We start from the raw sequence: 17,946 nt of genomic DNA, 5'->3' as shown, positions 1-17,946 counted from the left end.
AAAAAAACAAAACAGAAAAAAATATATTTAAAGTATAATTCATCTAATTAACACTATAAATATAATAAATAATTATTATTTAATTATTTTTTTAAAAACGTTTATACCATAACATGGTTGGTATTTTATTTAATTACGTAGATTAACTAATTATACAAAATTTGTATTACATAACGTTGTATAAACAAATTCTTCCATAACGGACAAATTGATATCATTAAATATATTTAATTTCTACAAATACCACAATTAACAACCTGTACCTAGCGTTTTTAAGCCTATACCTAAGCGAAATACATGTCGACGTTTTTATGTGGAATTTTATTCTAAATATTCGTAGCACAAATGCCGCATCTCCCTAACTTGTCGCTATTTCAATCACTATGGAAATTGCAGTTAAACAACGGCGAAGGACTACAGGACACAGTTTGAAGCCAGCGATGTACCATCTAGCTATAAGTTTATCATTAATTAGGTTAATCCCATTTTTATTTCGATTATCAAAAGATTTCTTTTATTGTGGGCTAGAATAGTTTATTCCTTAGGATGTTTCAATGTCTAACGCCCCAAGGATAAACAGATTTCAAAGTTTAGTTTGAGGTTCTTTACGTAATATGCAAGGTTCACAAAGGTTGTTCCCAACTTTATAAAAACACCGACATACATGAGTGACTCATATTTTACTTTTTTGACAATACTATAGAATTTTATGAATTTTTTTATATTTTTTTGTTTGATTTAGCACTTTAATTCCAAGTTCTGTCTGTAGATTTTTAACCTTTCAATACTCGGTAGTTTCTTTCTAATAAATAGGCTCACGTTGCCAAAAATAGGCAAATATGCGTCAGTGGGGCGTTATGGAAAAACCGTGTTTTTTTTATATTCGTCCTAATTGCTGCTACCTAACATTTTTATGTCTATAGTTGTATTTTGAAGAATATAAAATATATATTAATTGTGGTATTTTAGAATACATTCGATAATAATTACCTTATTATCACATTTGATAACCTATGGTTATAATTATATTGTTCTGTACATCACTATATTATAAAGCAAAAGTAAAGTTTTAATTAAATACGACTTATTTACTAATAATGTCAGGGATAGATTGAGCACAAGTAATACGCGGCTGAGATCAGAGTTCATCTATTGTTACATGCATTTATTAAATATAATCCTCCGGTCGGAGCTTTTCTCGCGTGTAAGACTTTTGGCTTCAATAATATTCCTTATATTTCAGTTAATTTACATAAAATCATAACCAAATTATAACCGTTCGCAAGATCATCACTTTCGAATAATAAAAACCGTACAAACATAATAAGTTCGACATTTTTGTGCTTGTCGTTGACCCGGTGAAGGATAACGTCATGTAACACATAAGGCTTGAGTTATACACATGAGGCGTGTGTATCATGTTAATAACTCACTAATAGAAAACATGTATGCAAGTGTCTGAACTCGAACAAAAGTGTTAGTACAGCCAAAAGTCGGTACTTATACTTAGTCACACTCAATGTATCCACAGCTGAATTAACAAATACAATAATTTCGGTATGTCATTATACTTTAAAAATTCACAACCGTTTTAATTAAAAAAATAAACGAAAATTACGTATAAGAATTTAAATGCTAGCTAGAACTATATTTACATTAACATTTACAAATGAGTTAAATTTTTAGTTGATCCTAACTATTTGGTTAGTTTAAGTAGAAATTCAGTTTCGGTTTTATTTAATTAAAAATGTTTCCATCCGCCTATAACTTTTGCTTCGTATCAGTAGGAGTTAGGCCAGAGTAAAGGAATGTACTGTAGCACAGTATTTTATACGAATTCATAAAATGGTATTTTTATTTCAAATTGAATTTTATTCTTTATTTGAATTTTGTTTTAATAGATCAAAGAGATCGGACCTTAAACTATAAAACACAAATTCTAAAACATCCAGTGGCCATTGCAATTGACAAAATACATCAAATACTTCCCAGATAGGAATTTTACAATAAAACCTTATTGGATTCAATTCAGTTATCGTTTTTAGTTCTTTTCTTCACTTATTGTTTATAAACTTCTCTGAACTTCTTCAAATTTTTCAAGATCATCTTTAGCGAAATCGGTCCAGTTATTCTCGAGTTTAAGCGAGATAAATGAACAGAAATTGATTTATATATTTATAGAATTTAAATACACCATCACATCTTATCAATATAAATAAACATGAGTTTAAAGAACTAAAGAGAAAAAAACTATGTGTTCTTGCTATTTTGGGTTTGATATCCTAAATATCCTATTATAATTGAATTTGTGTACCTACATGCCTTCACTCTGGCATGGCAGTCTTTGGTTTATAAACCTTCAAGATTTTTTTACAAAAACATTTAACATCCATCGTAAAATCGAAAATCGATACATTTTAAAACCGTAGTCCATATTTACATCTACAGTTGTGTGATCTGTCAGAGAGGTGTATCGCGAGGGAGATGTCTCGGTAACGCGGTTGGAGCGGTCACGGGTCTTGGTAATGTGCGTAGATGCTGTAATGGTATACATCGTTCGGCCGGAGCAATACTCGTTAAACCTGTACTAGACCCGCGCGGCAATGTACAGGATCCACTGCCGAAGGCTGCTGGTGGAGGAATACCTTGTTGTGTCTGTAATAATAGATCACACAACATGCTATCATTTATTACAATTCTCTTAAAAACTGCAATTAAAGCTCGAGACGTTTACATATAAAAAAATTATAAGGACCAAAATTAAAATGCTTTTCTCCAGATATTGAGATCATATGTCATGGCTGACTCAGTATCGACTCACTCAGCTGGGGCTCATGTAATTAACATCTAATCAACACTTTCGTATTTAATCATTAATTAAGAGTTAACACTTAACAGTTTGTTAATCCAATGAATAAATTTCTGAAATTAAATCTTTCACTATCCTTAAATCAAGCTTATATCACAGTTTAATTTGTAAAGGCACAACTGGATACGCGTATCTTACCCCATTATCAAACATGGTCTGATGGGGCGGCGGAGCAGTTCTAAGCGCACAGTAAGCTGGTATACTTCCGCGTACTCCAGCCACACTACCCCTTGGCATCCTAGATCCCGGTGGCGGTGATATGGTTGACACGTGCTGCGTTCTGTAGTAATCTACCTGCTTGAAAGAGATATTTAAACTTAGACAATCTTGATCGTTGCTATACTCATTATAACTGTATATCTAATATATATATAATATAGATAATGTTCTGATAGAGTCAATTGACCGTTGTATTTTGTTCCTACTTTTGCTCATCAATTAGTTTTTGTTTGTATTACTTTTAAAATTCATTATTTAATTTGATTTGATTGGTTTTGTTATTGTTAAATTGTTTCCTAGTTTAAAACAATAAGTTCACGCACACAGTTCGTACAAGTTCGGCTGCGGTCGAGGCGCCATCTTGATTCCTCGACCAATCAGGGCCGGAGTCCCTCAAGGCTCGGTCCTTTCGCCCTTTCTCTTCACGCTGTATACCGGCGACATCCCTAGGGCTCCGAATGTAGAGCTAACCCTCTATGCCGATGACACCGCTCTCTATACCACTCACAAAGACGAACGACAAAGAGGTGCCATCGTGGACAGACTCCAGACCGCAACCACGTCTCTAGGTGAATGGTTTTGGAAATGGGGCTTCCAATTAAATCCCGAGAAAAGCGTCGCAGTTCTCTTTGCCAGGGGTAACCCCAGTGCTAAAGCTAATACTAGGGAAAAAATTCACCTCTATACGGACAAGTCATTCCCTGGCAAAAGAAATCGTGTATGTATATCATTTCAAAGACCAACACACCACTTTGGTCAGGTTGTATGTAGACATAGTCAGGTCTATGTCGAAATTTTGAATTAATACGGCTCTAATATATATTTTAACAAATTTCTAATAAAACCAATGTACATCTTTTGTATAAGAAAGAGAAATGTTGTTCAAACATTTAGTCTTATCGCTTAAGATCTTTATATTCCTAGAGTAAAATTCAGTTTATTTAAATGTAGTTTATTTTGTTTGGTAGTGTCAGCCATGTGTCAGTCAATAAAATGTATTGAAATCTAAATTTAGAGTTTTAGGATCAATAAAATAAAATACCAAACTGGTCCTATCAAAATATCTCCTATGAAATTATTTGAGTGTCAGTTTTTTGATACATTATAAAAACCTTTACACATTTTTAAACAATGTACCAATTGTAATGCTTATTATTTGCTATATAACATGTAATGCTCACTTGCAAATGATCCATATCCGATGGTATTATATCTGGGTTTCTATCATCGCTCTCACTATCATCTTTTTCTCTCAACTTGTCAGGAGAACCAGGTAGAGAAGAAGGTAGTGGTCCGGGCCTGGGCTTTCTTTTAAAGCATTTCTGCTTCAGGCCAATTAGGAACAGAACAAGGATCACCATAATAACACCACCACCACCAACTGCTGCAGACATTGCTCCGGACATGTGAAATGCTGTTCGCGGCAAGTCTAGAAGAAATGCACATTTTACTACAATTATTACACAATGTAACGATTAACATAAATATGAACAAAAATTTACTAAAGTCATTATGAAACAACTAATATTGACTCAACTTTTGCTTGTGTATAAGGTTATAAATAAAAAGAAAAAGAAAACGTGTGTATACTTATGTACACGCGTTAGAAGATGTACTTCTTTGGCCTAACAAGAAAAAAAATATTTTCAAAAATTTTATCTTACGCCTCATTGTACGTTTGTTGAAAAAATTAAAATGTTGACTATTCTAACTTCATGGTGTCGGTTTTTGTGACGGTGTGCGCGCGCATCGTAAAAATTTAGTCTCACCATTTTTTCTCTAACGCGCCAAAAGAATTATAACTTAAAAAAAGGTATATAATGAGAGAAAACATATCCCACCCAAACTTTTATCATGTACATGATGCTTTTCCGGTGGCCTAAGAGTAGTTGCTCGCAAGAGATAAGGCTCGCCTCGTCCCTTGCTGTTGTACGGAATGACTGCGGCTCCATATGTTTGTCCTGGTGATAAGCCAATGGCTGTGAACCGTGGCACTGCGCTTGAAACGTTGACTACCAACTCCTGTGAAATAATATAAGATATACATATCTTAAGGTACGGTATACCGTCTATACTGTTTAATTGTAATTTTCAGTTAAATTTCTGTTTTTTATCAAAAAAAATTAGACATTCATTCAAAATCAGTGTCAGCCATTATGCCAGAACAAGAGTAAGTTATACCTGAGTGACTAATTCTTTGACTTCTAGAAAAAATGATTGTGGTATTCCTCCATTAAAGCCTTCAAAGCACCGTACTCCAAATGAAGTTAGTGATGCATTGACCACTGAACAGTTGTGGACTTGATCCGGACGACCTGTAATAAAATATTAAGTGTATTTATTTTAATATCGTCTGTGCAAAATTACATAAACTTAAATTGGTCTTACGCATGTTTCGCTCGTGACAAATCAAATCAAATCAAAAATAATTTTTTCATGTAGGTAACATAATGTACACTTATGAACGTCAAAAGAGAAATATACATTGAATGTTTCTAATTTTACATTTACTTTCACTTCTCAAATCAAAGGCGTAGAACGGAAGAGAAAAACTGGCAATAAACTCTTCGCAACTCTTTTTAATCGCCAAGTTTTTTTTCTTGTATACAACGTTTGTAAGGAGCTGCAACGATTACACCATGACATCTTGAGTAATAAAGAATAATAAAACAAATTCAAAACAATGAGTTGTCTATCAGGAGGAGGCATGGTTAAATAGATGCACGCACTTACATTCTCGTGGGAACAACACGCAAAAATGACGTCGGGAGGTGCATATAATATATCCAGATATATAGACATTAATATTTAAAGTCCACAATTATTAAACTGCAACTGGTAACGGCGGTATGGTAATGGCGATATGTTTAATTGGTTTTTACTTATAACTTACGAGGAATGATTAATCTTTTCTTTAAATTACCAAGATTTATACATCAAAATAAAATACGAGGAAAATCTACGCGATGAGAAACATTACATCTGTTTATTTTATTAAGCCTCTCGTTAACGGGGTATAATGAGCTACAATTATCTGACGAACACAAACAATTAACTCAGCATACCAGCGGCAATGATGTGATACACGCACGGCACCCTCTGTTTGCCGATTCTATTATGGGCCCAGCACAATAGGGTTCCATAATCCATTTCAGTACGCGGTGTATACGTGACTGTAGAAGCAGTTCCTGTTCTCGATATGTAAGTGTCGCTAACTTCGTTGCTATTTGCTGTGTTGTTGAATGTCCATCGGAACTGTAAAAATATATTTGTCATAATATTTCTAAAAATTAGATAAGGTTCAGGTGCAGTGCCAATTTTTCTATGTTTTCGAAATATACCTAACCTGATTTAGGTTTTCAAGTGGAAGAAAGGATGGCCATATTTTATTGTGTTTTGTACACACATCAAGTCTTACTGATCCTTATCTACAATCCCAGTATACAGTTATGAAACTTAGCAAAAAATGCAAACAAATAAATTTGTCGACATGCTATATTGTGTAGTTCCTCAGAAACTCTTTAATTATTTACCAACTTTTGCAGTTAATATTGTTATCTTTATAATATAACATTTAGGGTCTGTTTCACAATTTATGGATAAAGTACCAAATAGCTATGCAAAACAAATTATTCGGAAGATAAAAGTCCGAATAAGAAACTTCGCGTTTCATGACCAATAGCGCTATCTGACAGTGGTGAAACGCAACAATAGTGTTTATCCTACCAATAAGTAATAATTAGCTTATTTGGAACGTATCCGGACATTGTGCAACGGACCCTAGAGTAAAATTTTAATTTAACGAGCACTTTAGGATGACCATGAAAGTATTTTTATATCCCAGGAATCCTTTATGGAATACTATACAAAAATTAGATACATAAATGTAATGTATTCTCGAAAACATTGAAATACACATGGTGATTATATACTAATTATGATTGAAAACAGGGCAATAATAAATGAGATTCGCATCGTCTTACATTTACCGAACACTGAACAGAGGTTTCAGAGTAATTGGCAACTTACAGTAACTTCAGGCGGGTTGGAGTCTACGTGACATGTGATATGAGCCCTCTCTTGTTTTGCCACCCCGTGTACTCTCTGTTGGGAACTTCGGCAGGTTGGAGCATCTGCATTAAGAATATATAGTTTGTATGCCGCTATCAGTACTAGGATAAAGTCTTTCGATATTGTGACCAGGTTCCACATACAAATTAAATTAAAATTACTTAGTGAAACTGATATTTCTTAACTTGATTCCCAGTCTTTTTTAAAGTGACTGCTGAAAGCCATGCAAAACGTCTGTGAATATATAATGTAGTAAATGTACATTTAAATACCTATATATATATATATATATATATAGAAGTATGCTTTTAAAGTAAGTAAGTAAAGTAAATTACGTTCATTTTCAAGAAGTCATATTATTATCCTTTTGTTCCAACTTAACTAATGTTTACAGTTTAGTAAACTACATCACTGATTCATGTGTATATCTGTGTATAAACATAGCCAGACAGATTTGTATCTGGCATGATTACTTTAGTTAACGGTTGCGTCATTCGATTTTCATTCATACCCGTGGAATGAACTGATTACATAGATAAAGGAGTTTTAGTACATTATACAAATAATTGAAAAAAATTGTTATGTCTAAATTATCACATCTCTGAAACTAAAATGTTATCTGCAACTAAACAATTTAAAGCAATTAATGTACTCATTCTTTTAAATTAATAAAAAGCTTTTTATTATATTTCTGCAACCATAAACGTTCCTTTAAATAGTTTACATTATAATTCCAAGCACATTAAGACACAGTACTTACATAATACATCTAAAGACAGAGGTCTGCTTTCGCCATCTCCCTCGGCGTTAAAGCCGACACAGGTGTAGTTACCCGCTGTATTGCGACCAACTCCTTGCAGAACTAGCGACTGATTGCTTATGATGATACCCTGACCCACGTTGTGACTTAATGACTTGCCCTGTTGAGAAATGGCATTGCAATTACTTGGCTCAAATGACAATTACTTCGAGAAGCAAAAAATTTGCGTTTTTTAAATTTATATATAATACATATGTATATTTTTTAATTCGTCTTACATATGCTAGCACTTCAATAAGCACATGTTGGATTAACAGACAGTACATATAGTTACCTTGCTGTGCCTACATACTTAATTTTATTTAATAAACAATCAAAGCAAACGTTTAAAGTTTGATTGTTAATCGGTATACTGTTTACAGTTATGATACTAAGGGTCTGTTTCACAATGTATGGATAAAGTACTAAATAGCTATGCAACACATAAATTATTTGGAAGAAAAAAAGTTCCGAATAAGAAACTTTGCGGTTCATGATGAATAGCGCTATCTGACAGTCGTGAAACGCAACAAATACTAGTTCATCCTACCAATAAGTAATAAATAGCTTATTTGGAACTTATACGGACATTGTAAAACAGGCTAATTGTAACATTGTAAGTTGATGTAATGATTGTAATGAATATATGTACTAAACGTAAGTCAACGTTTTTTGTGTTATTTCAAATGATGTTTTTCTATTTACTCATTTTAATAAAAATTAATCTCCAATCCAATATAAATTAATCTCTCCTTTCAGTAATACTATATCAACTGTGCCTCTTCAGGAATCAGTGTTAAATCGTTAGTGGTTTTGCCTATGCCTAACTTAAATTTTGAAACAATTTTAATTTTTTAACTGCTAACTGGGCTTAAAGAGAGAATGATAGCATAGCAAATAATTTATTAATACAATTTATATACTACTAACAAAATAATATGGGGCTTAGGGCAATGTTGACATAATGAAAACGATCTTAATTTGAAATCAAAAACAAAATCAATATTTATAAAGCTAATCTAAGCCTGAAGTTATTTTATTTAATTCAGGCTAATTTTGAAGATGTTTGATGAATTTATCCGTATTTTGGATCTAACTTTTGTTGATAACAAATTAATAATATAATTAAAAGCTAAAACTTCAAGTATTTTAAATAACAATTATACTTTTAAGGTTAGACTTTGTTTGTTTGAACTCGGTTATCTCAGGAACTCAAACAATTAAAACATTTATTAAGTGGAATAAACGATCAAAGAAGGCTTTCTAATATAACATGTAATTACATAAGCCAACGCCGGTGTTATTATAAAACTAAGTACTAGTTATATTATTCTTACTAACTAACGTTTAAGAAAAACTTACATTGTGACGCCATTCCACTTTGTATATATAAGGATGAGCGTTGATAATACAGTCAAAGTACACATCTGTCCCTTCGCGAATATTTCTTGGGTCCAAATTGGTTCCTAATCGAACAACTGTTTCTGGTACATCTGTGAACAAGTAGAATAATACTACAATTTACCAAAGTACCATTGGGAAGTAAATATAAAACCAAATACGAGGGGATAGAGCATTCCGTTTGTTTGTGAATCAATGGTATATCCTGAGTATATAATGTGATAATGTTATGTATGGTAATTATATGCTCAGGATAAACCATATATAATAATCTCTTGTCCTGGAATTGTTTAAAAATTGTAATCAAACGATTTAATTCGTCACCTTAAATTGTACACTCTTACTCTATACCAGATCCCTAAGTAGATTATTATTGGTAAATAAAGTTTATTTACTTAGAACTTAAATACAATTAAATAGTTTAAAATGTTTGAGTATAATAGACAGTAAAATTTAGTATAAGTACATTTGTCTTACATTGGATATCTAAAATCCAGTCGTCCTCTAGTGGTGCCACTAAAGGCATCTGCGGGTTGGTCGCTCGACATGCCAACTTTGCTCCAGCATCGGCCTTGGTAAGTTGCAATGAAACGGTGGACGTTGTCGTATTTCCGTCTGTAGACAACTAAATACGGGAAACTAAGTTTAGTGATGAAAATAAAAAAAACAATGTAGTTAACTTTTTGTATAATTCTGTAACAGAAATTGTATGTTGTTTTCAAAGGCAATTTGGGCATTTAGTAAGTAAGTAATTTGCTTTTTTTAATAAAAAAAAATAAAATACGTTTATTTTGGAACATAAGATCATCTAGGTATCACTTATTCCACGTCAATCAATTCGAACCTGTAGGCATCCCTACTCATCGGCAAAGAAGACAGAGGGTGTAGGCAGAGAGAAAAAGCCAGCGTAAAAAAACTCTCGGTACTCTTTTAAAAAAGCAAATGATCAAACAATACTTAAAACAAATATATAAAATTAATTAGAAGGAGCCTGCCCAGCACTAGTCCCAGGCCCTTTTATCAACTAGATAATCGCTCACTTTATAGTAAGCCTTTTTACATAGCTTTTCTTTAATACATTTCTTCAATTTATTAAAAGGCAGAGATAAAAGAGCCTCTGGGATTTTTTTAAAGAAGAGTATCCCTTTTCCCAAAAAAGAATTACTAACTTTACATAGTCTAGTACGGGGAAATTGCAGCCTGCGTTTGTTCCGAGTATTAACATTGTGCGTATGTTCTAATCTAGTCTAGTAATAAGTCTCTAAAACTACAAATACACAGATTTTGAACGATAGATATATTTTATGATTATGATAGCAATCGTTAGATTTTAATTAATACACTACAATGATGGCGAAATTTCTACTTTGATCTTACATAATATGTATTGTAATATTAATTTCACGTTTGATAATATCATGATATTATAATTACAAGAATTTAATTAAGTATCATTGAAACGTAATTGGTAACTCAAGTCAACGGGTAACAAATAACGTGATGAACAATATGATAGATAACTTGTCACAAGTACTAAAATAATAAAAAATCCCATTGCGAAGTTTAGGCGCCGACTGTGGTAAACATGACGAGGACAACTTAAAGTAAGATAGAGATACTACGAAAGAGGTAAAAATGCAACGCTTCATGCTTCACAGACTGTGCCGAACCCGGGTTAACTCGCAACGTGATGGTGATGTGGTGGGATTGGAAGTAACATACCATTATACCAGGCAGGGGCATTGGCTCTGAACCCTACTTCGAACAACTGATGAGAATAAAGCAAGAAGTTCAGAGAAAGCGGCCAGAATTAATCAACAGAAGGGGTGTAATGTTTCATCATAATAAAGCTAGACCTCATACATCTTTAGTCACTCAGCAAAAATTAAGAGAGCTTAGCTGGAAGGTGTTTATGCATCCGCAGTATAGACCTGACATTGAACCTTCAGATTTTCACCTGTTCCGGTCTCTTCTGAATTCTTCAGGCAGAGGCAGGTTTACATCAACAAATGTAAATAAATTATATTAAACAAAGTGAATTAAAAAAAAATGCTAAACAATTTTTTCCCCAACCTATTATACATATATGTGTATAGTTCATATCGAGCTGATTCGATAATTATGTGTCAAAACATCTTGCGTCTCTTTACAGTATTAATTATGCAGGAAGCATTTACCAATTGTGATATATAGCAATTACTGTCATAGTAATTAAATAGGATTATAAATATATCCATGTATACACTAAATAATTACAATTATTATATATCATACGTAAGTTTAATCAAAGTATAAAGAATAAACTTTTCAATGTTTTTTATTAAAAAGTTTTACTCAAAAGCAATATCTCTGAGGCCAATTTTGGTAAAAATTTACGGATCAGTTATCTTTATTATTATAAGGAACAACATCACTAAAAGAACGGCACGTAGAAGTAATAAATGCAGATTGAATGGGACATTTTGCGCTTCGGGCTTGCTCCGAACGAACGCAAGGGACCTCTCAGACTTTCTGACTTTATCTACATACTACCTAGCAAAACAGTCTTTTAACACTAATATGTTTTTATAATAGGCTACTTTCACGGCGTAGCCATTAGAATATTCTTCCCTGACTATAGCAATCTGTTCATACTTTCATTTGAGAATTTTTTTATGCATTTCAATAGCTAGTTGAATCTAATATTGTTAAAACCACCTCTTATGGGAAAAATTGGTTTTAAAGTTTATTGTAATAACTTACAGTTTCCTTGGCGTTGTTGATGCGTTGTCCATTCTTCCACCAGGTGATGGATGCCGGTGGTCGTGATCCCGCACTTTGGCAAAGGAGGTCATATCTTCGTATTGCGGAAAGAGGCTGGTTGGATCCCAGGATGTGTACTGTTAGAGGTGGAACTGTGGGCATTTTGTATAATTATGTTCATGCTAACTTCTGAATTATTTTTACATCCAGTTTACTTGATAGAGACCATTTCATAGTTAGGATTAAATTTACGAGTTATCATTAAATTTTGTTATGATATTTTTTTATAATCCATACTCTTTAGTAAATGTACAAAATAATACTTATGAACGTATTTATATTGCAAAGTTGATATCACTTTGAGAAGAGAAAAAGTAACATAACATCCGTAGAAATAATTGTAATATGCTAAGCAAAATATAGAAGCAAGGTTTCGCACTCGGAAATGTAGCTAAGAGCCAAACATTTTAACCCAGCATTTAGGTCAAAATTGTCGAAAGATTTTAAAGAAGTGAGCCAGTGCTGTTGGCACATAGTTAAGACTGAAGAGATGCGAGAATTCTCTTTTAAAGACATACTTTGACGTTGCGTAAACATAAGTTGATGATTTGTTTTACCACAAAATGTTATAATGATAAAGAACATCTAGTGACATTTAGTTGATACGAAAAATAAATGCCTTTTTTTGTAAATTTTTTGTTATATAAGCAAATTTTAAGTAAACTCTCAATTGAGGTAACGACATTGTAAATGTATGTTAGTATGTTAGGGCATTATTTTTACATTCAGGTAGGTCTTCTACACTAATATAATTGGAGTATCTTCTAGAATTTGAATTCCTGTGCACTCATAGAAATGTCGAATAAGCATAATTAATATCTAATAAATTACGTATAAGGCTTACAATTCATATCCAATGTAAGAGTTGTCTCAATGGGATGTGACCGTAGATGGTTCGACGCCCGACAAGTGAATGCTGCTCTTACATCTGTTCGGGTAAGTGGGCCAACTCTCATCACTCCTCGTACCGCTCCTCCCTTGAGTACGGTCACTGGAGTGTCGGTTTCAATTTCGTCTCTAAACCATTTCACCCATGGGCGCGGACGACCTAAATCAACAAAAAGGTAATTTGTCCTTATCTAATAAATGTACTTCTCTTGATATTATTATATTATATTAATTATATTAATCTAATTCTTACTTCAGTACATTCTTGTGTCTCGTTTAATATGGGCATCATCCATGGGATCCATTTTTTTTATGTTGAGAGATATTTTTTATAGTAATATGCTTTAGATGTGGATGCGTTGATATTTTTGCAATTATCTATTTATTGCTAACGTTCGTCTGATGCTAGCCTTCCACTGCGAGCGGAACCACTTACGCAGAGGAAGGCGGGCATTAGGCCTATTTCACGTGAGCGGAAAAGTTATTTTAAAAAAATCTATCATTTTCTAACTGCTTCTAGCCACCTTACCTTTTATCTCTTAATGACACCTCGTCTTCAATAAGTAATCACTATGTTTAAATATTCAACTTAAGCCGTGGTCATAGTTTTTAAAAGATGAAACACATCCTGGAATGCCTACTTAATTGTTAAATCAAATTACAAAACTGCTTAAAATGTTGATTAGATTTAAATATTTACCTCCAGAGACGTCGCACTTAAGCGTGAAGGAGTCACCTTCAACGTAAGGACCAACTATTGCTTGTTTTACGTCACCTCTATCGTCCGTAATGACCATTTTACTAGGTGGCACTAAAAAAAATATATAGACTTTTTAGTAGTAGTTATGGACACTATTAACTACTGCTAGATACTAGAATGCTGTATGATGTATGGGTAGTTTTTTTATTAAGTAAAAACAAAAATGTTAATTCTTTATCTGCCTTATAAATATAATAAAATGTAGTTAAGATCACAAACAACAGTGAAGTTGTTCATACAATTAGCTAATGATTAATACTGATTGTTGGAATAATTGTGTAAAGTAAAAAATTCTAAAAAGCAATTTTACTTGCTATCTAAAAAGAGTATCTTAAGTGTCCTACTTTGTGTGTAGTTAATACACGAAACTTATTCTCTTGGGAACCCTTACATTAGCGTGGCGTATGGAACCCTCATAAATATTGATTCCAAGCGGTACAGCCGAAGATTGCTTCCGGTCATAATTTGACAGATTTTTAACAGTTTATAGCATCCGACGCACGATAAGGGATTCTATATAAAGCTACGTTAATAACCATTTTTTATATTAAATTGCGATTGTGTTTAGTAATGCTCTCCTATTGGCAAATACATTACTTGTATATACATTAAATATATATACTTTTTAGACACTGCAAAATACTGCCAATAACAGAATAAGTAAAAAATGTCTTCTAGTCGAGCATTTTTTTCGAGATGACATAAAAAAACGTGTGGAGCATGACGTACAGACTCGAGTGGTAACGCAAGTTCGGCTCTGTACATCAAGAGCGTACAACGTATATGGGGAGATAATATTGCGGTATTTGCTACCGCGGCTAATAAATAGTCTACCCAAACAAATAACAAATAGCTTAACACTATCTAATATAAATTATAAACTAAAAAACTTCTTTTACATGCAGTTGTCGCGCTCCTAAACAAGACTGCTATGGTTACATTAATAAAAACCAAAGCGGTTTTCTAATGTTACATATTGTAATAATATAAATATTTTTTTTTCGTTATTTTACAAAATAACGAAAAAAAATATTTAATTAAAAAATTTGGTCTATAATTAATACAGTTAGAAAAACTGTTATTATTTATATTTGTATTTGATGTTAATGTTGATTTTTGGCATCTCACTTCTAAAGTAAGTTCATTAGACTGGGTTTTATGGTACTTTCAAGGAGAAAAAAAAGTTTTATTATACTTTTATTTAAATATACATGTAAATAGTATGGTTAAATCCTATTATGATGTAATTATTTCTGTCTACATAGAACAGTAATTTATATCTGAAAGTTAGGTTTTTGGCGCCACTCCAAGTGTCTCAAAGATTAAGATGATGCAAAAAACGTTAGTCTCTTCCCATAGTTTTGTCACAAACAATGATAATATAACAAACCGATTTATTATATCAAGATTTTATTTTTATTTAGTCAACTATTATTTTTCATGAAAAGTTTATAAAATGTTAGGACAATTTACCGATACAGGAATAGTTAAAATCTAAAAAATATATGCTGAAATTTATTTAGTGATTTTGCGAATACATATGTACCTTGATTAATTTATGGGTATTTCATATATCGAACATAACCAGCACAAGGTTGTGCCTTCAAATTACGGTCTCCCGTTGGGTTTAGAAGAAACCAGACTACTTTAAATCAAATTCACGTCGAATTTTGTTAGGTAGATAACTTCTAAAGGAAACTTAAAAGAAAAATGATCTATAAAAATAATAAATCTTCTTGAAAAAGGGAAAAATACAGTTTGGCAGAAGGGAAGTTTACTATTAGAATAAATGAAATAAGGTCTCATAGTTATATAATTGATTATAAATATTCAATATTTTAATGGATTTTAATATTAGCTGTTATACTGCGTGTTATTCTTTCTGTGTGAAGCATATTTTCCTAATATGCTAATTAAAATGTACACATACATAGTTGCTTCTAAAAAGTTACAAGACGTGCAAACTACCTCTCAATATAATAGAACCGGCGCCTATAAATAAAAAAATAAAAAAGGAAATCAAATTCATGTTAGTTACACTTAGAAATAATTTTTGTCGTATTTTTAATATTTGTCAAAGCTAAGCGCAAAACTAAACCTAAAGTGAAGACGTAATAACTAAAATTTTTCTGAAATTGGTCGTTATTTGCATAAGGTTCACATACGAGTCATATATTTCAGGGAAATGCAATTTTATATCTATGCACGAGATAAATTGCACTATACTACTGAATACTTGAATTATTAAAGTAACTGAACACTTATAAATGTTTTTCTTGGTGAATAGCAGCTAAGTTCCTTAAGTATTCTTTCCTCTTTTCTACACATTATATAGACAAAATATTTTTCATTTAAATAAAATATTACTACGCTTTCTGAGAATTTCAACGAAAAAGCAGCAAACAATGTTCATCATCACACACAGCTCTATATTTAATTTTGACTTAAATCGTATTTGATACAGGTATTGGTTCAATTTGTGACATGTATTTTGTAAAATAAATTGGTTTTTCTTTTTAAAAAAGTGTCCTTGCTGAATATGTTTTACTTGATACACATTTATTTATACAGAATAAAAAAGTATAACTAATGATACTAAAACAACAAAGCTACTAAAAGAAAACATTACATTTACATTAGTATTTTCGTCTCTTAATATTTATTATCTTATGTCTTAACAGCTTCATATAACACCTCGCTAACCGCTAACCTTTTAATAAAACAAAATATTTAACTTAAGCTATAAATTAATGTCTAATGATTACATCTGTAGTTGAATATTTTATTAATAAGTATTTTAAAACGTACTGGGGTGACTTTCCAAGCCGTAATGTTAAACTTAATTATTGATAGAGCGTGTTGGTAAAGTTTGTATGTATTTATTTAAAATTCGTTGATGAAAATCAGACGAAAAAGCACTACTTACCAATTACAGTTAGATTAACTCGAGAGTTTCTTGTTTGAGCCTGTTTGAAATCAACCCTACAGCGGTAGATGCCTTGGTCTGAAGATTTCACTCGGTCTACTCCAAGTTCTGCTGGTCGTCTCTCTGGCAGGAAATACGCTCTTGACGCAAAGACGCTTTCATCAGACCACCGTTCAGCTACACCAAAATCTTTTTCCCTGGCGTCCACGCTGATACAAGAGTTAGTGTTATAACATATTGTAGTCAAAATCCTAAACTTAAACATAACTCTTAAAATTTTAGACGTCATTTTTAAGTTCATAAAATTACCTTCTAAATGTTTAATAAAAAACCCTTTATTTGTTTTTGTGATATTCATGTATTTCTATATGTGATACTTATAATATCCCATATATAAATACATGATTATCCTAGGTAAATAATTTATATTGACAGGTATTGCATAACAGACACAGTGTACAAAATCGGTTAATATGTAACTACTTTTTCCCGCATAATATGGGAAAAAATTCTTTTTATAATAATAATATCAGCTTAGATTTTTAGTATTACATAAATGTAGTTTTACCTGTATATTGGCGTGCCCAAGTCCTCTCTATACCATAGCACCAAAAGTACAGCATCCTCTTCATCTTGTGTAGCAATGTCACAGGGTAGGTATACTGGCTCGCCAGCTATCGCCACCACTTGCGTCATGGGAACTAAAAGGATATAAAAACAATTTTCAATAAATTTTAAAGCTTTCGTTGCTAAGTGGTTTGGTTCGGTCATAGCACCAATTACAAGTCTGGGAACCAAAATTAAAGTAGCCATGGTTCGAAAGGAAATATCACGGAAATACTTAACTTAATATAGCCATCCCAATGATTAATTCAGTAATGATATTTAATGTTACACATTCATATACATATAAACGTTAATTATGCGAATTGAATAGTTATTGCCGATTATTTAAAGGACAGTCCTAAATTCATTTAAAAAATTTTTAAGCTTGCCTCTAACATTCCTAAAACAACATTGTTCTTAGAGAAATTTTATCGTATTTGCTATTCTGAGCTGCAATGAAAATATTAGCTCATGGAAAAGCAAACACGGATAAAATAGCCGGATATACCGAACCTGTCCGGTTCCTGAGCCCCGGGTTTGAGACAATACCCCAGGTAAGCTGTTTATTCTAGACCAATTGGCACCGGTTCGTATTTCAACGGAGT

At 32.3% G+C, this 17,946-nt stretch overlaps 1 protein-coding gene across 1 annotated transcript; it reads right to left on the bottom strand.

The window, feature by feature from the left end:
• Nucleotides 1-2,258: 2,258 nt before the first annotated feature.
• Nucleotides 2,259-17,548, bottom strand: LOC111000877 (hemicentin-2). The gene is made up of 15 exons (XM_045630890.1): nt 17,304-17,548; nt 16,736-16,944; nt 13,750-13,860; nt 13,006-13,209; nt 12,102-12,253; nt 9,837-9,984; nt 9,321-9,451; nt 7,920-8,079; nt 7,118-7,221; nt 6,154-6,343; nt 5,270-5,403; nt 4,930-5,110; nt 4,270-4,517; nt 3,008-3,166; nt 2,259-2,655 (listed from the first exon to the last, which is right to left on the bottom strand). Exons 1-15 carry the CDS (start codon nt 17,546-17,548, stop codon nt 2,461-2,463), a joined length of 2,571 nt encoding a protein of 856 aa, XP_045486846.1. The 3' UTR covers nt 2,259-2,460.
• Between the last annotated feature and the right edge of the window lie 398 nt (nt 17,549-17,946).

The sequence above is a fragment of the Pieris rapae genome, chromosome 1 (genome assembly GCF_905147795.1).
Source record: "Pieris rapae chromosome 1, ilPieRapa1.1, whole genome shotgun sequence".
Lineage (NCBI taxonomy): Eukaryota > Metazoa > Arthropoda > Insecta > Lepidoptera > Pieridae > Pieris > Pieris rapae.
The sequence above is the reverse complement of the archived record's forward strand: the minus strand, read 5'-3'. Positions and strand labels throughout refer to the sequence as shown.